Source organism: Culex quinquefasciatus, chromosome 2 (genome assembly GCF_015732765.1).
Source record: "Culex quinquefasciatus strain JHB chromosome 2, VPISU_Cqui_1.0_pri_paternal, whole genome shotgun sequence".
In the NCBI taxonomy this organism is placed as follows: domain Eukaryota; kingdom Metazoa; phylum Arthropoda; class Insecta; order Diptera; family Culicidae; genus Culex; species Culex quinquefasciatus.
In genome coordinates, this window is record NC_051862.1 from 211,677,779 (window position 1) to 211,700,586 (window position 22,808).

Genomic DNA, 22,808 nt, shown 5'->3' on the forward strand with positions numbered 1-22,808 from the left:
ACTTTTTGCTTTTTGAGTGTTTTTGAATACCCCTGACTCAAGGCGGTTCTAACAACACACAAAAGGCAAAAATTTAAAATTTTGTTTGTAGGACCTTAAAAAAAAAACTCTAGATTTAAAATATTTTTTTGCAATTCAGTAATTTTTTTTTGCAAATTTCTTAAATTTGGTATGTTTGCTGTAAATTTTATTCATTTCTGGAGTTTTTTTTTTAATGTCCAATAAACCAAATTTTTAGTATTTGCTTTTTGAATGTTTTTTAATACCTCTGACTCAAGGCGGGTTCAAAACACCCAAAAAGCAAAAACTGGAAATTTGGTTTATTGGTTTAAATTCTGTGAATTTTCCTTGGAATTTTATTAGTTTTTATTTATAAATAAATATTTCAAATTTTCTAAATTCTGTTTAAGATTTAAATCGACTACTTTAAATGTTTTCTATATTCTGTTAATTGTTTTATGTTTTCTTAATTCTATATTTTTATGTTTTTAAAACTTTGCTCAATTTCGTTTTTTTCATGCAGTATATTTTATTTTTTTGTAAATTTTATACATAAAAGTAAATTTTAGTAAATTATGTAAATTTTGCCTTTTTTAATTTTATAAGTTTTCTTTATGTACTTTGTAAATTGAGCAAATTTTGTATTTTTTAAAATAATTTTTGATTTATGCAATTAAAAAAAAACATCTATATTGAATTCTAGCGTGTATGAAATTCATTAATAATTCAATGAGAGTTGCACCTTGTCCAATACAAAACATTGCTCCTTGTTTTGACCTCCCGGTCAAAGAAATTTTCCAAACGTCACACAAAAACAACAGTTTGTCGGTAAGCCAAACAATTTTTTGCAAAATTTTGTTCAAATTCATAACAATTCTTAACAAAAAACATAGATTCCGGTCGGCTAAGCTTCCACGATGCCACCCCCGATGGAGAACCTGTGTAGAATTTGCGCCCGCAGCGAAGAAGACCGGCACGCGCCGCTGGTGTGCGTCTTCGGAACGACCATCGAGTTGGACCAACGGCCCAAGAGTGGCGGTGGCGGCCAGTTGTGGCCGGAGGAAGGCGGCATCCTAGTTCAGACGGTCGCCCAGGCCATGGCCAGCTGCTTGGAGGTCGAGGTATGAGATTGTGGAAGGTTTGCTTTTTGGTAGATTTTGGGAATTTCACGACGTTTCTGTTCCAGATTAAACACAGTGACCAGCTTCCGCAGCGGATCTGCGCGGAGTGTTTGGCCAAGCTGCGGGAATCGTGGGCGTTGAAGGAGATGTGCAAGGTCAGCGAGAAGCAGCTGCGTCGAATGTTGAACGAGGCCACAAGCGAGGAGGTCAAACGGGAAGATCCGGTGGAAGATGACGACTTTGGTCAGGACGTCTGCTTCGTCGAGGACGATGTGTACGAGGACGAAAAGGTGTTAGAGGAGCTGGTCGAGTTGCTGTCACCTCCCAGGAGGATCAATCCGGAAGATCCGCTCCATTCGGAGCTCGGTTGGCACATGTCGGATCTTGTCAAGGGAAAGTTCCGAACCAGACCTGGAGATGCCGCCAACTGGGACCGAGTTGAGGTCGAAGATTTCCGCTGCTGCGGATGTTACAAGTTTTTCGATTCCAAGGCGGAAATGGTGAAGCACTGCAAGCAGGACCACAAGGAAGAACCGGCCGGGAGGAACAAACGGTACGAGTGCTGCGTCTGCTTGAAATTGTTCGCTTCGACGGATGCTCTCAGCTTTCACCAGAAATTGGCCCGTTCGCGAATGCTGTTCCACTGCAAACAGTGCGACGTGTTGTCGCCGAGCAAGCGCCAGTTGATGGCCCATTTGAAGTTGCACGCCCAAGGCAAGCTGGACATGGCGCCTGAGACGGTGGCCTCACCGGTGAAGAAAGAGGAGAGGCCACTCTCGGTGGCGAAGAAATCGTCGTTGGTGGAACGAAAGACGGTTGCGACGGTTGAGCCGCCACCGGCGGAGAAATGTCGCGAGGTGAAGAATTTTGTCACGTTCGACTATTACGCCTTTGACGGGTTCTGCTGCTGCGATTGTTGGACGTACTGTGAGACGAAACGGGAGATGAAGAGGCACGGTGAGAAGGAGCACTTTGGGAACCGGGGATTCGAGGAGGACCAGACGTGTTTCGCTTGTTGGAGGTAAGTAAGCCCGTTTTAATTGTAACTGTTAAAATTGTCAAAATTTTCGAAATTGCAAAACTTGTCAAAATTGTTAAAATTGACAAAATTAACAAAATGGTCAAAATTGCCAAAATTGTCAAAATTGTCAAAATCGCCAAAATTGCCAAAATTGTCAAAAATGTCAAAATTGTCAAAATTGGCAAAAATGTCAAAATTGTCAAAAATGTCAAAATTGCCAAAATTGCCAAAATTGTCAAAATTGTCAAAATAGTCAAAAATGTCAAAATTGCCAAAATTGACGAAATTGTCAAAATTGTCAAAATTGTCAAAACTGTTAAAATTGTCAAAATTGTCAAAATTGTCAAAATTGTCAAAATTGTCAAAATTGACAAAATTGTCAAAATTGTCAAAATTGTCAAAATTGTCAAAATTGACTAAATTGACAAAATTGACAAAATTGTCAAAATTGTCAAAATTGTCAAAATTGTCAAAATTGCCAAAATTGCCAAAATTGCCAAAATTGTCAAAATAGTCAAAAATGTCAAAATTGCCAAAATTGACGAAATTGTCAAAATTGTCAAAATTGTCAAAACTGTTAAAATTGTCAAAATTGTCAAAATTGTCAAAATTGACAAGATTGACAAAATCGACAAAATTGACAAAATTGACAAAATTGTCAAAATTGTCAAAATTGTCAAAATTGTCAAAATTGTCAAAATTGTCAAAATTGTTAAAATTGTAAAAAATGCCAAATTTGTCAAAATTGTCTAAATTATCAAATGTGTCAAATTTGTCAACATTGTCAAAATCGTCAAAATGGTCAAAATTTACCAAATTGCCAAAATTTTTAAAATTGCCAAAATCGTCAAAATTGACAAAATCGCCAAAATGTCAAAATCATCAAAATGGTTAAAATTTACCGAATTGCCAAAATTGTCAAAATTGTCAAAATTGACAAAATTTTCAAAATTGTCAAAATTGTCAAAATGGTCAAAATTTACCAAATTGCCAAAAATTTCAAAATTGCCAAAATCGTCAAAATTGTCAACATAGCCAAAATGTCAAAATCATCAAAATGGTCAAAATTTACCGAATTGCCAAAATTGTCACAATTGTCAAAATTGTCAAAATTGTCAAAATTGTCAAAATTGTCAAAATTGTCAAAATTGTCAAAATTGCCAAAATTGTCAAAATGGTCAAAATGTCAAACTTGTCAAAATTGTCAAAATTGTCAAAATTGCCAAAATTGCCAAAATTGTCAAAATAGTCAAAAATGTCAAAATTGCCAAAATTGACGAAATTGTCAAAATTGTCAAAATTGTCAAAACTGTTAAAATTGTCAAAATTGTCAAAATTGTCAAAATTGTCAAAATTGTCAACATTGTCAAAATTGTCAAAATTGTCAAAATTGCCAAAATTGTCAAAATTGTCGAAATTGTCAAAATTGTCAAAATTGTCAAAATTGTTAAAATTGTAAAAAATGCCAAATTTGTCAAAATTGTCTAAATTATCAAATGTGTCAAATTTGTCAACATTGTCAAAATCGTCAAAATGGTCAAAATTTACCAAATTGCCAAAATTTTTAAAATTGCCAAAATCGTCAAAATTGACAAAATCGCCAAAATGTCAAAATCATCAAAATGGTTAAAATTTACCGAATTGCCAAAATTGTCAAAATTGTCAAAATTGACAAAATTTTCAAAATTGTCAAAATTGTCAAAATGGTCAAAATTTACCAAATTGCCAAAAATTTCAAAATTGCCAAAATCGTCAAAATTGTCAACATAGCCAAAATGTCAAAATCATCAAAATGGTCAAAATTTACCGAATTGCCAAAATTGACAAAATTGTCAAAATTGTCAAAATTGTCAAAATTGTCAAAATTGCCAAAATTGCCAAAATTGCCAAAATTGTCAAAATAGTCAAAAATGTCAAAATTGCCAAAATTGACGAAATTGTCAAAATTGTCAAAACTGTTAAAATTGTCAAAATTGTCAAAATTGTCAAAATTGACAAGATTGACAAAATCGACAAAATTGACAAAATTGACAAAATTGACAAAATTGTCAAAATTGTCAAAATTGTCAAAATTGTCAAAATTGTCAAAATTGTCAAAATTGTCAAAATTGTCAAAATTGTTAAAATTGTAAAAAATGCCAAATTTGTCAAAATTGTCTAAATTATCAAATGTGTCAAATTTGTCAACATTGTCAAAATCGTCAAAATGGTCAAAATTTACCAAATTGCCAAAATTTTTAAAATTGCCAAAATCGTCAAAATTGACAAAATCGCCAAAATGTCAAAATCATCAAAATGGTTAAAATTTACCGAATTGCCAAAATTGTCAAAATTGTCAAAATTGACAAAATTTTCAAAATTGTCAAAATGGTCAAAATTTACCAAATTGCCAAAAATTTCAAAATTGCCAAAATCGTCAAAATTGTCAACATAGCCAAAATGTCAAAATCATCAAAATGGTCAAAATTTACCGAATTGCCAAAATTGTCACAATTGTCAAAATTGTCAAAATTGTCAAAATTGTCAAAATTGTCAAAATTGTCAAAATTGCCAAAATTGTCAAAATGGTCAAAATGTCAAACTTGTCAAAATTGTCAAAATTGTCAAAATTGCCAAAATTGCCAAAATTGCCAAAATTGTCAAAATAGTCAAAAATGTCAAAATTGCCAAAATTGACGAAATTGTCAAAATTGTCAAAATTGTCAAAACTGTTAAAATTGTCAAAATTGTCAAAATTGTCAAAATTGTCAACATTGTCAAAATTGTCAAAATTGTCAAAATTGCCAAAATTGTCAAAATTGTCGAAATTGTCAAAATTGTCAAAATTGTCAAAATTGTCAAAATTGTTAAAATTGTAAAAAATGCCAAATTTGTCAAAATTGTCTAAATTATCAAATGTGTCAAATTTGTCAACATTGTCAAAATCGTCAAAATGGTCAAAATTTACCAAATTGCCAAAATTTTTAAAATTGCCAAAATCGTCAAAATTGACAAAATCGCCAAAATGTCAAAATCATCAAAATGGTTAAAATTTACCGAATTGCCAAAATTGTCAAAATTGTCAAAATTGACAAAATTTTCAAAATTGTCAAAATTGTCAAAATGGTCAAAATTTACCAAATTGCCAAAAATTTCAAAATTGCCAAAATCGTCAAAATTGTCAACATAGCCAAAATGTCAAAATCATCAAAATGGTCAAAATTTACCGAATTGCCAAAATTGTCACAATTGTCAAAATTGTCAAAATTGTCAAAATTGTCAAAATTGTCAAAATTGTCAAAATTGCCAAAATTGTCAAAATGGTCAAAATGTCAAAATTGTCAAAATGTTAAAAATTGTTAAAATTGTCGAAATTGTCAAAATTGTCAAAATTATCAAATAGTCAAAATTTACGAAATTGCCAAAATTGCCAAAATTGTCAAAATTGCCAAAATCGTCAAAATGGTCAAAATTTACCAAATTTCCAAAATTCTCAAAATTGTCAACATTGTCAAAATTGTTATAATTGTCAAATTTGTCAATATTGTCAAATTGGCAGTTTGACAAATTTACCGAATTGCCAAAATTGTCACAATTGTCAAAATTGTCAAAATTGTCAAAATTGTCAAAATTGTCAAAATTGTCAAAATTGCCAAAATTGTCAAAATGGTCAAAATGTCAAACTTGTCAAAATTGTCAAAATGTTAAAAATTGTTAAAATTGTCGAAATTGTCAAAATTGTCAAAATTATCAAATAGTCAAAATTTACGAAATTGCCAAAATTGCCAAAATCGTCAAAATTGTCAAAATCGCCAAAATTGTGAAAATCGTCAAAATAGTCAAAATTTACGAAATTGACAAAATTGCCAAAATTTCAAAATTGCCAAAATCATCAAAATTGTCAAAATCGCCAAAATAGTCAAAATTATCAAAATGGTCAAAATTTACCAAATTTCCAAAATTTTCAAAATCGTCAAAATTGTCAACATTGTCAAAATTGATAAAATTGACAAAATTGTCAAAATTGTCAAAATTGTCAAAATTGTCAAAATTGTCAAAATTGTCAAAATTGTCAAAATTGACAAAATTGACAAAATTGACAAAATTGACAAAATTGACAAATTTGTCAAATTTGTCAAATTGGTCAAAATTGTCGAATTTGTCAAAATTGTCAACATTGTCAAATTTATCAAAATAGTCAAATTCGTCAAAATTGACAAAATTGTCAAAATTGACAAAATTGTCAAAATTGACAAAATTGTCAAAATTGTCAAAATTTACAAAATTGACAAAATCGTCAAAATTTTCAAATCGTCAAAATTGTCAACATTGTCAAAATTGTTAAAATTGTCAAAATTGTCAAAATTGTCAAAATTTACAAAATTGACAAAATCGTCAAAATTTTCAAATCGTCAAAATTGTCAACATTGTCAAAATTGTTAAAATTGTCAAAATTGTCAAAATTGTCAAAATTGTCAAAATTGTCAAAATTGTCAAAATTGTCAAAATTGTCAATTCCAGATCCTTCGCGGACAAGTTCAAATTGTCAAAATTGTCAAAATTGTCAAAATCGTCAAAATTTTCGAAATTGTCAAAATCGTCAAAATTTTCGAAATTGTCAAAATTTTCGAAATTGTCAAAATTGTCAAAACAGTCAAAATCATCAAAATGGTCAAAATTGCTAAAATTGTCAAAATTGTCAAAATTGACTAAATTGACTTTATTGACAAAATTAACAAAATTATCGAAATTGTCCAAATTTTCATATTTTCAAAATATACATCTTTCATTTCTAGACTTTTTTTTTATCAGGTCCTATAATTAAAATATTTTAATTACTAAATTTATAAAATAAAAAAATAAACTTTTTAATATTTATACATTTGGTAAAGTTTTGAAATACTGAACAAAAAATATTAAAAATAAAAATTATTTCAAATTAACAAATAGTATTGTTCTTTTTCAGATCCTTCGCGGACAAGTCCACCTTCGAAGCGCACGTGGCCCTGCTCGCCACCAAACATCTCTACTACTGCAAACCCTGCCGGTTGCCGTTCCGCACCTCGGACCAGCTGCAGGAGCACCAGCAGACCAGCGGCCTGCACGAGGGTTTCATCGAGCTGGAGATGATCGACATCAAGGAGGAGGTGGAATCGGAACCTCCGGTGGGCGCCGGTTCGTTGGAAGTGGAAGATGTCGATGGTGATGACGACGCGGATTACGATCCGGACGAGGGCGGTTCTAAGAAGAGGGATTTCGTGGAACCGAATGGGCGGAGGTTGTACGCACCGCCGGGGAAAGACAAGCGGAACGATAAAGATGTGGTGGAGGCGTCGGTGGTGGCGATTTCGAACCAGGATGCGGTCCGGTGTTGCGGATGTTACCGGACGTTTATCACGGAGGAGGAGCTGGCGGATCATTGCACGAGGGAGCATTTGCCGGTGCGGGTGTTTGGCGATAAGAATTTGCCATACGAGTGTGAACGGTGCTTTAGGAGGTTCAATTTGGGTACGGCGTTGACGATTCATCAGCAGTTTGCGAGAACGGTTCGCGAGTATTCGTGCAAGTTGTGCGCGGAGAAGTTTAGCTTCCAGACACCGTTTTTGCTGCACATTAGCAGGGTTCATGAGTTCTTCCACGTTCAGAAGAGGGTGAAACCGGGAGCAAAGGCGGAGGTTCCTGCGGAGAACAACAAGTTCCACTGCTGTTTTATGTTGTGCAAGCAAGCTTACGACGAGTACGGGGATTTGCTCTGTCACGTGGACGAAGTTCACGGGCTTAAGAGGAACCAGTTCAAGGACTATCGCGACACGGACGAAAATTGCTGCGAGATTTGCTTCCGAAGCTTCAACAACTACGGAGCTTTGCTGCGCCACGCCACCCAACAGCGCAGGATTCGCCAGACCGTGTGCACCTGCAGCACCTGCGGCTACCAGGCCAAATCGACCGCGGGGCTCCGTGACCACGAGAACAAACATCTCGGCCTGCGCCCGTACGAATGTGAGCTATGCCAGAAGACGTTCAGCTCGAAAACAATCCTCAAGAACCACATGCTGGTCCACGTGTCGGATCGTCCGTTTAGCTGTGAAATCTGCGGTAAAACTTTCGCCCGCAAGCGCAACTGGAAGGACCACGCGATGACGCACCAGGAGAGCAAACCGTGGGAGTGCGAAGTGTGCAAGATGCAGTTCCGCATCGAGACGCAGTTTATGACCCACAAGAAACGCCACACAGGAGTGCGTCCGTATAAATGCACCTACTGCGAGAAGGTGTTTTCCCACGCCACCGACCGGAAGCGGCACGAAATGGCCGCTCACACGGGGGAAAAGCCGCACCAGTGCTCGTTCTGTTCGCTGGCGTTCATTCGGAAGAGGTAGCTTGTCTTCAATCGATCTTTATTTCGTCATGATTCACAAGTTGGTATTATCTTACAGGCAACTCATCATCCACGAACGAACACACACCGGGGAAAAGCCGTTCGAGTGTCAGTACTGCTCGCAGGCGTTCATTCAGCAAAGCTATCTGACACGGCATTTGGCAACGCACAAAATGTAGGCGCTTCAATCAGTGAGACTATTCAAGTTCGAGGAGAGAAATACATTCGCAGTTCTTTTAAATGGTAAGTCCAGCTTTCGATTCGTTTTAACTATCCGAACTGTCCTTTTGGTGCAAATCCTAACGAAACATGTTGAAATTCCAATTTCGGCAAGTTCTTGTCAACGTGTAAGCTTCGGTATGTCCACGCATCGTTCCTCCCCAGTAGATGTTGTGAAATGTGATCCGTTCTCAGAATCCTCTATGCGGTAAACACAACGCAGTAGGGCTGGCCGCTTATTTTTTTCTTCTCAGATGTACGGCAATTATTTATAATGACAAGAAAAGTGCTGCGTTTGAGTTAGATTAGATTAGATAACCTAGAATTTTGATATTTATTTGTTGTTTGACGGCTTCACAGCCTAAAATAACAGTAAAATTAAACTGGAACTTGGAATCATAAAACATAAAAATTTAGCAAAAAAAAATCCTCAATACATGTGATATTAAATGTGATTGAAAACACACAAAAAATCTTTTAAATATGTAATGTTTAGTCTAAATAATACCATTAGAAACTGTGTTCATAAACTCTTATCTCTCATAAAAACTCGTGCTCTTCAAAGTGGATTGCGCACCCGTCCGTTGAACGTCAGCAGGTTCATGTTGGTGTCCAGCAGGGCGAAGTAGAACGGATGTTCCGCGACGAACTGGGCCGTTTCGAAGTAGCACATGCGGGCGATTCGCATTCCTGGAATGGTTAGGGCAGAAGAATGATTTAGAATTTCGGAAATAATAATTTCTAGAATCGTTGGTGCATTTATGGGTACATTAGCAATTTTTATTTTCCAAATTTACAATTTTTGTTTGACAAAAAAAAGTAACTATTTCGGGTTGCACAAACGCCCATTGAATGCAAGTAGATTTTTCGTTGTGTCCAACAGTGCAAAATAAAAAGGATGATCGGCGAGGAATTTCACGCGTCTGACAACCATCGCGCATTTTCGCATCATGATCACGCCTGAAATGTTGGAAAACTTAATTTTAAAAATATGTATTAAAAAATTAAATGAATGGGATGGAGATGAGGAAAACCATTGTATAATTTCCGTTCCAATGGTGTTTCAATTATTAAATGTCGGACATAAAACTAAACATAAGACATAAAACATAAAACTTGAATAAAACATGAATGCAACAAAAACATAAATTTTTAGGATAAATTTTCAAAGTTTTCAAGGCAAAACGTATCACAAAATTTCTAAGACACGATTATGGTTATGCTTCTCACAAAAAATTCGAACCAAATCTAACAAAATGCATGGAAATTTTTCATCCCCAAAAATATTTAAAAAAAAAACCTGAACGTATGACACGAAATAAGATTGCAAAATTAATGTTAAAATTGAGTCATAATAATCAAATTATCGGCATCTAAAAAATTCAAAATATTTGAAAAATAGAATCATGAGTCATCACAAAATAAAATGAAAAATTATACGATAATTCAACTAACTATCATATTATGATTTGATTCGTTCACGAACAAATGAGCGCAACGCAAAGTCACTCACACAGTCATTTGACTCTCACTAAGAAAAAAAGAAAAAAAAAATTGGGCAGAGCACGCTCGTTTGACATTCTACCGAAATTCCGATCACCTTTGCCACGACTGCGTTCAAACGATTGCAGTCACCATGCAGCACTGCACGAGCACGAAAGAGAGAACATTGAGAGAGAGGGGAAGCCTTCGTGTCGGGCGGCTGGCCTGAATGCGGTACTGAGTTCGGTTTTGTTCGTTTCAACTTTGTGTGCGTTCACTCACGGTCGCTTCGGAATGTGGAAAGTGACAGGCGCATTTTAACTTTGTTTTTTTTTGTTGTTAAGTAAATTTAAACTTTTTGTTTTAAGAAGTTTCTAATACATTGAAAATTACCCAAGGCTTAAAATTGATCAGGAATAAAATTTGCCAAGGTTTTTTTTTGTTGAAACAATTTATTAATTCAGTTTATGTTAACAATGCTTTGACTAGAATAAATGCTTTATTGCCGATCGTTTTTATTTAATTTGAAAATAGTTAAAATGTCATGTTTATTTAGGGTCAAGGAAGTGTCCATTAAACATTATAAAATTAGTGTGCTTATCCAAAAGAACAAAACAGAAAGGATGTTTTGCGTGAAACTTCCTAGGTTTGATGTAACAGTAGTTCACCGCCATCAGCTCTGGAATGAGTGAAGGAATTCAGAGGTCAAACTATTTGTGCATTTGGAAATTATCAAATGAGTTTTTTTTAAATAATATCAGAATTTTGTTAAAGCTTTAAAAATGTGTAGCACAGTCAAAATATCTTTGTTATATGATGCATTTAGATGAATTTAGTTAAATGATGTTCAACTTACCTGTAGCAGCAGCTGCTTCAGTGCCCTCCTCATTGACTTCAATAAACGCCTTGTGTACCACTTGCGATACCTTCACCGGCTCTGGTTGCTCCAGCAGTTCACTGAAGTCGGCCTTATCGGTGAACATCGTTCCCATTCCAAGCTAAAATACAGAAATTAATTTGACGTTCGCGTCTTTTAATTGATTCCAAACAGTTACACACCTGCTTGAGCGTTTCCGTAAGATCCAACTCGAATTCAGCCTTGAATCTCGGCAAAAATACCTCCACCTCCTGTCTCCTCATCCTCGAAAGCAGATCGACCACGTCAATGTTCTGCAAATTCCCCTCCAACTTTGCCAAACCATCGCGCTCATTCGGCAGCAGAATCAACATGCTCCAATCGCCATCACTGTACGTGAGCTCGAGCGCCGACAATCCCAGCTCGTCAAACTTCCCGTACCGGAAGTGCTTCTTGTTCATCATCATCGGAACGTCCACCGACTCTGTGGCCGTGATCCAAAACGGCATCGGCTTCGTCACCTCCGGATCGAACTGTTGCTTCCAGGTGCCCTTGAAGTGGATCGCGTTGACCAGCACCAAGCGGGTACTTCCGTCGAGGGAATCCGGCGAAATTAGGTCTTTGATCTTGTCGTTTGTTTTCTGCTCAACCCACCCATTGATCTTCTTCGCCGCGATCACATTCTCGCCAAAGTTGATCGACTCGGCCTCCGAGTGGAAGTTCTTCCGGGCGACCTCGTCGAACCCAGCCTTCACCGAGTACTTGTTCATCACGTACACCTTGTTGGCGATCTTCACCGTAGGGTTGGCGTTAAAGTCCTTCAGGACTTTGCCGTAGATTTGCGCTACCGTGGCTTTCAGTTCGGCATCGGTGTACTTTAGTACGGAAAACATCTCGTTTGCGGTGTGACCGGCGGCGCCGAAGGCCGCCAACGAGAGACAGGTGCTGATCGAGAACGGAGAAATGATGACATTTTTGTTCTCGGAGGAAATTACTTGCTGGAATCGACAAGATTCGTTACTGTTTGTCCCGAAAAGCGTACTGGAATCGTACCTTGTACAGCTCCAAAGCAAACTCGTTGGTCTTGCTGGAGAACTGGATGTCCAGGGCGGAGGTCATCGTGGCGGATGGTTCGTTCTGATAGCTGATGACGATCTGATTCAGTAGCACGGCAAGTAGGCACAGCAAGTGAACACCTCTGTCGAGGAATGAATCACGCACTGAAATAGGTTGATATACAATTCAGTTTCGGCGAATCGAAGTGCTGAGGAATGTTTTGTTGTTGTGGCTGCTACAGAGCTACAACGCAATACACCTTCACAATACAGTGAATGTGATACAGATCTCGCTCAGTTGATGAGGTCATCGTCTCATAAGCAACTCTTGCTTAAAATACTTACTTGAAATTTATGCTGCTTATATTCCCGATAAATTCAATCTAGTTACCCTAACAATATCTTGTAAAAATATTTGACTTACTTAGATTCTACTGACAAAATACGATTTTTGTCAACTTGTTGATGATCAACGAAGCAAAACTGTGATGAAACTTTGAATTGGGAAAACTAACATCGACAAACATCTCTCTTTCTCTCCACTGTTTACAGCCGCTTTGGTTGTAGATTGGGGGATTTTTCGATTCACTAGAGTGTTTTTTGTTTGGCGAAGAAAAAAAAATAAAATTGATTAAGTTTAATTTGAAATATTTTATAAATATTGCAGTTTCGGTATAACTTTTTGGAAAAGTTGGAAATTATCAAAATTTTGTTACATAAAATATAATTTAAAAACAAAAAAAAAAAAAAATCTTGAAGCAGCAATAGCAAAAAAAAAAATTAGTTACAAGCCACCATGGCTTTAAATGAAAAAAGTTTGGGCTCGTTTAAAAATATTTTGAACTTTTTTAAAATTACAATGTACAGCACCACAGAAACTTTGTTTTTCTCGCAAAAATAAAATTTTCGTCAATACTTATAAATTTTGTAAATTAATGATTGCAAATCAACTGGATAGGTGTATAATGCATTTTAAAACACTTTTATCATTGAAATATTGACACCGTGGCCTGTAATTTCATTTTTTTTTATTGTTTTGCCCCTGCCCCTGCGTTTTAATTACGAAAATTTTGATACCCTAACATGTATAGGTCATCGCTGAAATTTAAAAGTTATCGCAGTTTTAGTGAAAAAAGCCGATTTTTTGCCGTTATCGTCATTTTTCCATTTTTGCGCGTGGCGCGTCGAAAAATCCAGTTTTTATTTTCAAAAAATCGTATCTCAGAGTATCGAAAACATAACTTCACCATTTTTTGATATGTTATGTGAAATTTTCCGAGGAATCCGATAAAAATATTTTCAGACATAGGCTCTTTGGTCCCGAGACCTTCAAAACAGCATTTTAAGTTTTCATACGACCTTTTCAAAAGTTAAGCTAGATTTTTGAAACTTTTTACTATTCTTCCCAAATAGCCAAACTAATCACCTTTCTTTTGCGTCTAGGACAGCTAAAATATGATGAAATGGCGCGGAGATATGATTTTTTGAAAAAAGTGGTTTTTGCGAAAATCGACGAAAATTGCCATTTTTCGAACCACCCTAACACGGCGTAGGTCACCCTAATGGCCAAACAAAAAAATACGGGTCTAATTATTTCGGCCAAGGATCCCCCAGAAAAAAATTTGAGCCCGATCGGAGAACTTTTTTTTCGAATCATGCTGTTTTCGTGGGGAATTGCTGTTAAGATAATTCAAAATTTATTTTATACCAGGCATAGTATCTTGTTTACTTATACCTGTTTATGGCAAGAAGATTATAAATGAGAGGGATGAACTACTAACTGGGGCGAGAACTGGGGTGATTAAAGACATATAGGCGAACAGAGACCCCGGGATAATTATGAGCATGAGCATGAGCATGAGCATGAGAGACCACCCATGGTTGTCCTTCTCCGTTGCTGAACAGGACCGTAATATCCCATCAGCACAACCGGTCACACGCTTCAACGATCAAATGATGTTTCCCTTATCAACAGCATGCATGAATGCGCTGAAAAGATAAAACATCACGATCATCAAAACTAGAGTCGGTGCGAACAGGAAACAGTCGTTGGCCACCAACGGCGCCCGCCATGTCAGTTTGTAGATCTCGAGGGGATGGGACGGGAATGTTAGTTAGCACAGGCTGCTACCAAGGGTGGGTTCTATACGATATCCACACCCCCGCGTGTGCCGGAAAACTACTTCTACTTGGGATTTTGTTAGTGAGGAAGGGTAATGACCAGGATTCATCATAGAGGATGATGATGTGGCCCAATAATCAATGAATTTCATTAAATAAGGTGATGTATTATGTATTCTCAAGGCAAACAATGCGGATGAGACCATTCCCGGTTATTTGGTGTTGAGTTTAGCATAAATGATTCAATCTTAGACAGCCGACTGTGGAAAGATATAATCAAAATTATGTGTGTTTAAAAGGTGAAATATTAAACTCAGCGTTACATATTTACGTAGAGTTGACCTGAGACTATTTATACTTTTAAATTATTATAATATGAGCGACCAATAAATGACTGATGTTATCTGAAGGACTTGAACAATCGCGTTGAAACAATATTTGTCGCCGCGATTCGCGGGAAACGAATAGTCGAATTGAATGATAATTTATATTTGGCTAACGCAATTTTAAACGAATCTTTCCGTGAAACAATTACAAATCATAGAACAAAGAAACCCGGCTGTGATGTGTATCAAATACATGACTAACGAGAAAAACACACCGACGACGATCGACGAAAACGGAACGCAAAAAAAATGCGTCCTGACGGACAGGCACCCCGAAACGGACTGGCTCAGCTCTGCTGTCATCGTGACAACCAGAGCTAGCCGCACACACACTCACGCAATTACCCGAAATAAACACCGACGACGATCGACGAAAACGGAACGCGAAAAAATAAAAAATGCGTCCCGACGGACAGGCACCCCGAAACGGACTGGCTCAGCTCTGCTGTCATCGTGACAACCAGAGCTAGCCGCACCTTCACACACACGCACTCACCCGAAATACACACCGACGACGATCGACGAAAACGGAACGCAAAAAAAAAATGCGTCCCGACGGACAGGCACCGCGAAACGGACTGGCTCAGCTCTGCTGTCATCGTGACAACCAGAGCTTGCCGCACACACACTCACGCAATTACCCGAAATAAACACCGACGACGATCGACGAAAACGGAACGCGAAAAAATAAAAAATGCGTCCCGACGGACAGGCACCCCGAAACGGACTGGCTCAGCTCTGCTGTCATCGTGACAACCAGAGCTAGCCGCACCTTCACACACACGCACTCACCCGAAATACACACCGACGACGATCGACGAAAACGGAACGCGAAAAAAAAATGCGTCCCGACGGACAGGCACCGCGAAACGGACTGGCTCAGCTCTGCTGTCATCGTGACAACCAGAGCTAGCCGCACCTTCACACACACGCACTCACCCGAAATACACACCGACGACGATCGACGAAAACGGAACGCAAAAAAAAAAATGCGTCCCGACGGACAGGCACCGCGAAACGGACTGGCTCAGCTCTGCTGTCATCGTGACAACCAGAGCTAGCCGCACACACACTCACGCAATTACCCGAAATAAACACCGACGACGATCGACGAAAACGGAACGCGAAAAAATAAAAAATGCGTCCCGACGGACAGGCACCGCGAAACGGACTGGCTCAGCTCTGCTGTCATCGTGACAACCAGAGCTAGCCGCACCTTCACACATCACGCACTCACCCGAAATACACACCGACGACGATCGACGAAAACGGAACGCAAAAAAAAAATGCGTCCCGACGGACAGGCACCGTGAAACGGACTCCGAACAGAGACCCCGGGATAATTATGCGTAAAAACACGGATTATGGGACTTCGGATAATCGAATCACGAAGAAAAAATATATTTTTGCCGTATTTTTTAATTTTCTTATTTTTAACATCAAATTCAAGTTCAGTAAATCCAAACCGAACTTAACTTGTTGATTGAATGCATTTTTTCAATATTTTATCATGGCTGTTGACAGCCATCTTGAATTTTTAAATACTTAAACCTCTTTAGAGCATTTTTTGGATTAGATTCAAGTTCAACAATCAAAAACCAGACAACGAATTGAAAAAAATATTTTTTTGTGGTTCGATTATCCGAGATTAGTTTATCAAAAGTTACATTTTTCCGAGGCCTCCTGTACTTATTTTTAATTAGAAAAGGGAATGTTAGTTAAAAATACGGCACTTTTCAAAAAAATCTTTTCCAATCCTATTTAATTAATAAGAAAATGTATTTTTTCAATATTTTATCGCCGCCATCTTGGATTTAAAAAAAAATTAAATCACTTTAGAGTAGTTTAGGGGAAAAAGAATCAAAAATAAGACAGCAAACAATTTTTTTTTGTGATTCGATTATTTTGCCAAGGTCTTCGGATAATCGAGTCTGTACTGTATTTATAAACTGATTAAAAAAAGATTTTGCTCTTCCATAGATTGTTAACACAACATCGTTTTTTCATTAATTATTTCAACCAAATTTAATTGAAACTTTGCAGATTTAGTTTTCACTGTCGAGGGTTAACAAGCCGTCCGTTAAACACCACCAAATTTAAATGTTTATCTAGCAAAGCAAAAAAGAATGGATGATCCGCGATGAATTTGGGAGGTGGAATTTTAATGTTCTCAATTCCTACTGATCTGAAACGGTAAACTTTGGAAACATAAAAAAAATTAAAATGATTTTATTAGCGTTTCGATAAAACAAATTTCACCAGTAGCCGCAGCAGCTTCGGTGCCCCTCTCTTTAACCTCGATGTAAACTTTGTGAACAATTCTTGAAACTTTAACGGGCTCAGATTTTTCAACTATCACGTTACTAAAATCAGCACGATCTGTAAACATTGTTCCGCATCCGAGCTTTTCAAGTGTTTCTGTGAGATCAATTTCGATTTTGAAAGCTGGTAAAAGCACCTCCACTTCCCGTTTTCGCATCCTGGACAGTAGGTCGGGAATGTTAGTATTTAGCAACTTTTCTTCCAACTCACTTAAACCATCCCGTTTATTTGGCAGCAGAATCAACATACTTAAATCACTGTCCTTGTAGCTTAACTTGAGAGCTGCTGAGTCGAGCTCTTCAAGCATGCCATACCGGAAGTGTTTCTTGATTTTCATCATTGGAACCCGCACCGATTCGGTTGGACGAATCCAAAATGGTTCGGGAGTTGTTTTGCGTGGTCTAAACTGGTGCTTCCACGTGCCTTTGAAGTGAATTGCACTGATTAGAACGATTTGACTGGTTGGGTGTAGTGAAAGTGGTGAAACAATATTTTTGATTTTGTTGTTTGTTTTCCTCTCGATCCAGTTGTTGATTTTTCGAGCGATTTTTTCACTTTCCTGAAAGTTTATTGATTCCACTTTGGAGAAAAAGCTCTTTTCGGCGACTTCCTGGAAGCTTGATTTTACAGTGAATTTATTCGCAATGTAAACTTTGTTGGCAATTTTAAGCGATCGATCTGTGCTAAATTTTTGAAGAAAGTTGCTGAAAATTTTCAGGATGATTTGTTTAAAGTTGGGATCTTCCAAGTTTAGTGTCGAAAATATTTCATCCGCGGTTGGACCTGCTGCTCCAAAGGCTGCCAACGTGAGGCAGGTCCCGACGGAAATCGGTGAAATGATAACATTTCCGTTTCTGATTGAAATAGCCTCCTGAAAAAATGAATGCTTTTATTTCCCAGTTAAAATATTCAACTTTTTTACCTTGTAAAGCTCTTGGGCAAACTTTGAATTTCTGATAGAAAATTCAGATTCTTTTGTGGAAATCATTTATAAAACAATTTGCGAACTAAGCTCCGACTGTTTCCATCTTTTTATCGACTTGAAAGTGAGGTTATATAGTAAGAGAGCACTTGTTTACTTTTTGATAAACTTGCATTCTGCAGACTTGTTCTCTGCGAATTTGCAAGTTAAATTTATAGCATGAAAATATAAGGTTTAAATTGATTTTTTGGATATCAATTTTTGTTTTATTTTAAATGAAAATTAGACAAATTTTGACAATCTTTCAAAAATTCTTCTGATATTTGTTAAGTTTATGATTGTGAGTTGTCACGTTAAGGTGGGTCTAGAATGCTCAATAAAGAAAAAAAATTCGAGTGGTTTTTTATCTTTTATTAAATGCATATATTTCTAACAACAGCAACAATGGACAGATTGGTTATTATTTGTGCGTCAACTCGGTTGTCATGGTTTTTTTTCTACTTCGGATCCCGCACACGTCCGTTGAACGCCACCAGGTTCAGCTTCCGGTCAAGCAGGGCAAAGTAGAACGGATGCTCGACGGCGAACCGGGCCGGGAAGATCATGCAGCGGGCCATCATTATCATACCTGAAATTAGAAAATTAGGTGATTTCTGGGGTAAATTTACTGTTTTATGAAATAAAATAAAAAAAAGTTTTAATTTTACAATTTATTGAACATGACATTGAAATTCTACATTGCAAACGGCTAACACAAATTTGGTACATTTTACAATTAATGTTCATTTCACAATGTCGGTCTGTAAATGCGTCCATTAAATGCAAAAACATTTTGCTTCTTATCGTACAGTGCAAAATAAAACGGATGATCGGCGATGAACCGGATAGGTTCCATGTAGCACATGGCCATTATCATCATGCCTGGAAAGGTTTGTGAGAAAAGAAAAAGGTGTGTAAATGATTACAAAAATGACTTCTTTTTATGTAAAATTCAAAGAAAATTGGTGCGGTTAAATTTAAAAGTAATTGATTGTTTATTTGTGACGAGAGCCTGTTAGTTTACAACTTTTTATCAGGTTAAGGAGGTAAAGTATCTGCTTCATTTTATTTGGCATGTTGAAAGTATCTTATAAATCACAAAAAAAAAAAAATACAAATTCTAAAAATCACACATTTTTACAATACAGGTTAGTTTCGGGGGTTTTGAACACGTCCGTTAAATGCCACAACTTTAAGTTTCTTGTCGACCAGTGCAAAATAAAACGGACGGTTCACGACGAACCGCCTTGGTTCTCTGTAGCACATAAGCATAATGGTCATGCCTGAAATGTAATAAGTTTTTAAAAAGTGTTTAAAAAATTGTTGGTGTGTGTGTGTGTGTGTTAAGTAGTAAGAGAAAAAATAGGAAGGTGTATACAAAAGAAGAAACATTTAAATTAATTGAAAATTTAATTTATGGTTCATCCGATATTAGGTTAGGTAAAATTTGCTTGTAGTTTTCAGTTTCGTCACAATATGAAGATATCAGAAGCTTACTTTTTTGCGAATTTTTCGTCTTAAAATTTTGGGTTTTTCATACGCCCATTGAATGCAAGTATATTTGATTTCTTATCGTACAGTGCAAAATAGAACGGATGATCGGCGATAAACTCGAGGCGAATCGCGCGCATTGAACATCCAAGTAGTAACATCACGGCTGAAATGAGCAATTTCGAAATGTTGGTTATTTCTTGGTATAATTTTGTTAGAAAGTTTTTTACAGGCAAAATGTTCATCCGAAAAAAACACAAATTGCTGCATAAAATCAAGCACACAAATCATGAAAATTATGAAGAAAAATCAATGTACACAGTAAGTAATATTGAAAAATTCATAAGCGGAATAACTTCGAAAAAATAAGTAAATAAAAAAATGGAAAAGAATGGAACATTTTATAATGCAGTGAAATTAGTTTAATTGACTTCATTTGATTGTTGTAGGTATTATGTCTTAAAAAATAAATTCATAATATTGCAATCGAAAAATGTTAGTGTTAAGGAAAAAAAACAACATTGCTCGGCTATCTTACTTTTTTCGGATCAAAAATACCATGATTTTCAATTTCATTTTTCATACCCTCAATGTCAAGTTCACAATTTATTGTGGGTTTTGTAACCGGCCATTAAATGCAAACATGTTTGATTTTTTATCGTACAGTGCGAAATAAAACGGACGATCTACGATAAACTCAATGTTTTGTGTGCACACTACTAGGCACTCAATTTGAAACATCACGGCTGAAATAGTAAAAATGAAAAGTTTTTACTCAATAATAATTTTAAACAATAGATTAAACAAAAATGACTTTGAGAAGAAAAATGCGGAATGTTAATCTTGCATGCAATCTTTCATAGAAGAAGTATAAATTTTGATACCAGTGACTAAAGGGCACTGTAGTGAAACGTTTGTACAGATATTTTTGCTCGATTCAACAACTAGATGGCAGTATAACAACAAATAAGTAGTATTTTGAACATAGTCACTTACCAGTTGCGGCAGCCGCTTCCGTTCCCTCCTCATTAACTTCGATGAAGGCCTTGTGAACGACCTTCGAGACGTACAGCGGGTCGGGTTGCTCCAACAGTTCGCTGAAGTCGGCCTTGTCCGTGAACATCGTTCCCATTCCGAGCTGTTGGTTCCAAGAAATCTTGTTATTCAGAACTTTTTGACTATTGTAGAGTTTAGTACCTTTTCGAGCGTCTCCTTCAGATCCACATCGAATTCGATTTTGAACTTGGGTAGCGCAACCTCCACCTCCTGGCTGTACATTTTGGACGTAAGGTCCGCAATGTTAATACTTTGTAGTTTCTCCTCCAACTTTGGCAGCCCGTCGCGTTCGTTGGGCAGCAGAATCAGCATGCTCAGGTCTCCGTCACTGTAGGTGAGCTCGAGTGCCGACGCGTTGAGCTCTTCAAAGACGCCGTAGTTGAAGTGCTTCTTGATGTTCATCGTCGGGACCTCGATCGATTCTGTGGCGCTAATCCAGAAGGGCATCGGGATGGTCTGCTGCTTGTCAAACTGGTGCTTCCAGGTTCCCTTGAAGTGGATCGCGTTGACCAGTACCATTCGGGTATCCTGACCGAGGCAATCCGACGAAATCAGATCCTTGATCTTGTCGTTGGTCTTCTGTTCGACCCAACCGTTGATCTTCTTGGCCGCGGCATCGTTCTCTCCAAAGTTGACCGTCTCGGCTTCGGAGTAGAAGCTCTTCTGGGCGACCTCGCCGAAACCGGCCTTGACCGTGTACTTGTCCATCACGTACACCTTGTTGGCGATGTTCAGCGTCGGGTTGGCGTTCAGCCCGGCCAACACTCGGCCGTACTGTTCCGCCACGGATTGCTTCTGGGCGGCGCCGTCATACTTTAGCACCGAGAACATTTCCTCGGCGGTTTCACCAGCCGCGCCACACGCCGCCAACGATAGGCAGGTGCTGATAGAGAGCGGTGAAATGATAACATTCTTCTTATCGCTTGAAGCAATTTGCTGAAACGGTGGAAAATTTGATTAAATCGAGATTACTCAAGGTGTGACTTAGAGTTTTTTTTCGAAATTTAAATCCTCACAGTCGAATTCCAATCACTTACGATCTATAAATACCCCGCACAAAGTAAACATTGAAGTACCTACCTTGTACAACTCCAATGCAAAATCGTTGGTTTTGCTGGCAAACTGGGCGTCAATTTCGGTGGCCATCGCTTTCTGAATACTGATGATTTTACAAGTCTGGAATGAGCACTCGCAAAGAGTTAAGAGTAAATTTTCCAAGCGTGAGTCACCGCAGAACACGACCGAAAAGTAGCACTGAATCGCTCAAGGATCACTGCTCTACTAAACCCGACCGCTGCCGGTGTATTGATTTTTATATTTGGTGCTCTATACACTAAGCTTCAGGATAACACACGGCGTGATACGTTATCGACCGAGAGCTGCGGGATTTACTATATTTCACGTCCGATTCAGTTGATGAGGTCACCCCGTTTGAAAATACTACCGACTGACTGGTGTTCATCGGCCTGTCGCAACTTTGTTATTGTGTGTAATGACGAGAAATTCTCCGAAATGAACTCGCACACAGTGTTGACGCTCTCGGTCACTATGGTTATAGTCTGGCGAGACTGGCACTGCTCGCTAAATTGCTTTGATAGTTTTACGAAAAGTTGCACTTCTCTAGTACCGACGTAAGAATCGAGTAGTCCCATGCTGAAAAGCATTAAACGCAACTTTTAATAATGGTTGCGTTTCCCTATTACCGTCGTAACTTTCAAGTACTTCGTCAGAATTCTGATGCTGGAATGTAAATTCGATTTTGTTTTTATAAGAGTCAAATAACCAAATGTAAACATTCAGTGTATGCTGAATGTTCACTTTTGATTCTTTTTCACAAGTAAACTGCTTGTTTTAATATTTGTTTTTTTTTTGTTTTTTTTTTACAGATCATCAGGCAGGAAGGGGCAACGGCAGTTTGTTGGTAAGTTACTCAGGAGAGGTGCTTGAATCAATCCAATCTGATATTTGGTTAATTCTTACAGGTTCCAGACTGGAAATAGGCGAAAAACAAAATCGACAAAGATTTTCGTGAGTTCTGATGAATGAATGCAACCGACGAAGGATTGCGAGTTGTGATGCTGGATGCTGCCGAGAAAAATGTGCAAATTGACGAAGATTTTTGTGAGTTTTGATGATTGAATACTGCCGGAGACGGTGTGCAAATCGACGAGGATTTTCGTGAGTTCTGATGATTGAAAACGGCCTAGGGCTCTCCCTAAATCAACGAAGATGTTCGTGAGTTCTGATTATTGAATGCTGCCGTAGAAATTCGACCAAGGTGTAAGCTGTCAAAAACAAGGTTAGTACGGGTTGTGATTATTTTTTTAATCAATCTTGTTGAGTTTTGCTCGACAGAGAAAAA

At 37.5% G+C, this 22,808-nt stretch overlaps 2 protein-coding genes across 2 annotated transcripts; one reads left to right on the forward strand and one right to left on the reverse strand.

The window, feature by feature from the left end:
- Positions 1 to 742: 742 nt before the first annotated feature.
- Positions 743 to 8,744, forward strand: LOC6048098 (zinc finger protein 658B). Its single transcript, XM_001865033.2, has 5 exons — positions 743 to 828; positions 894 to 1,121; positions 1,187 to 2,142; positions 7,088 to 8,494; positions 8,556 to 8,744. The coding sequence occupies exons 2-5, from the start codon at positions 918 to 920 to the stop codon at positions 8,674 to 8,676; spliced, it is 2,688 nt and encodes an 895-aa protein (XP_001865068.2). The 5' UTR covers positions 743 to 828; positions 894 to 917; the 3' UTR covers positions 8,677 to 8,744.
- A 730-nt stretch (positions 8,745 to 9,474) lies between these two features.
- Positions 9,475 to 21,912, reverse strand: LOC6048101. Its single transcript, XM_038251071.1, has 9 exons — positions 21,527 to 21,912; positions 20,588 to 21,382; positions 20,387 to 20,528; positions 19,999 to 20,136; positions 18,378 to 18,488; positions 12,108 to 12,274; positions 11,258 to 12,052; positions 11,055 to 11,196; positions 9,475 to 9,676 (listed from the first exon to the last, which is right to left on the reverse strand). Exons 1-9 carry the CDS (start codon positions 21,590 to 21,592, stop codon positions 9,540 to 9,542), a joined length of 2,493 nt encoding a protein of 830 aa, XP_038106999.1. The 5' UTR covers positions 21,593 to 21,912; the 3' UTR covers positions 9,475 to 9,539.
- Positions 21,913 to 22,808: the final 896 nt, after the last annotated feature.

What these genes read in the sequence shown, in the direction of transcription:
- LOC6048098 (XM_001865033.2), top strand. Translation starts at nt 918, where the DNA reads ATGCCACCCCCGATGGAGAACCTGTGTAGAATTTGCGCCCGCAGCGAA. An exon ending in CCAGCTGCTTGGAGGTCGAG is followed by an intron (nt 1,122 to 1,186) that starts GTATGAGATTGT and finishes TTTCTGTTCCAG; the next exon opens with ATTAAACACAGTGACCAGCT. An exon ending in ACGTGTTTCGCTTGTTGGAG is followed by an intron (nt 2,143 to 7,087) that starts GTAAGTAAGCCC and finishes GTTCTTTTTCAG; the next exon opens with ATCCTTCGCGGACAAGTCCA.
- LOC6048101 (XM_038251071.1), bottom strand. Translation starts at nt 21,592, where the DNA reads ATGGCCACCGAAATTGACGCCCAGTTTGCCAGCAAAACCAACGATTTT. An exon ending in TTGCATTGGAGTTGTACAAG is followed by an intron (nt 21,383 to 21,526) that starts GTAGGTACTTCA and finishes CCACCGTTTCAG; the next exon opens with CAAATTGCTTCAAGCGATAA. An exon ending in TTACGGAAACGCTCAAGCAG is followed by an intron (nt 11,197 to 11,257) that starts GTGTGTAACTGT and finishes TCTGTATTTTAG; the next exon opens with CTTGGAATGGGAACGATGTT.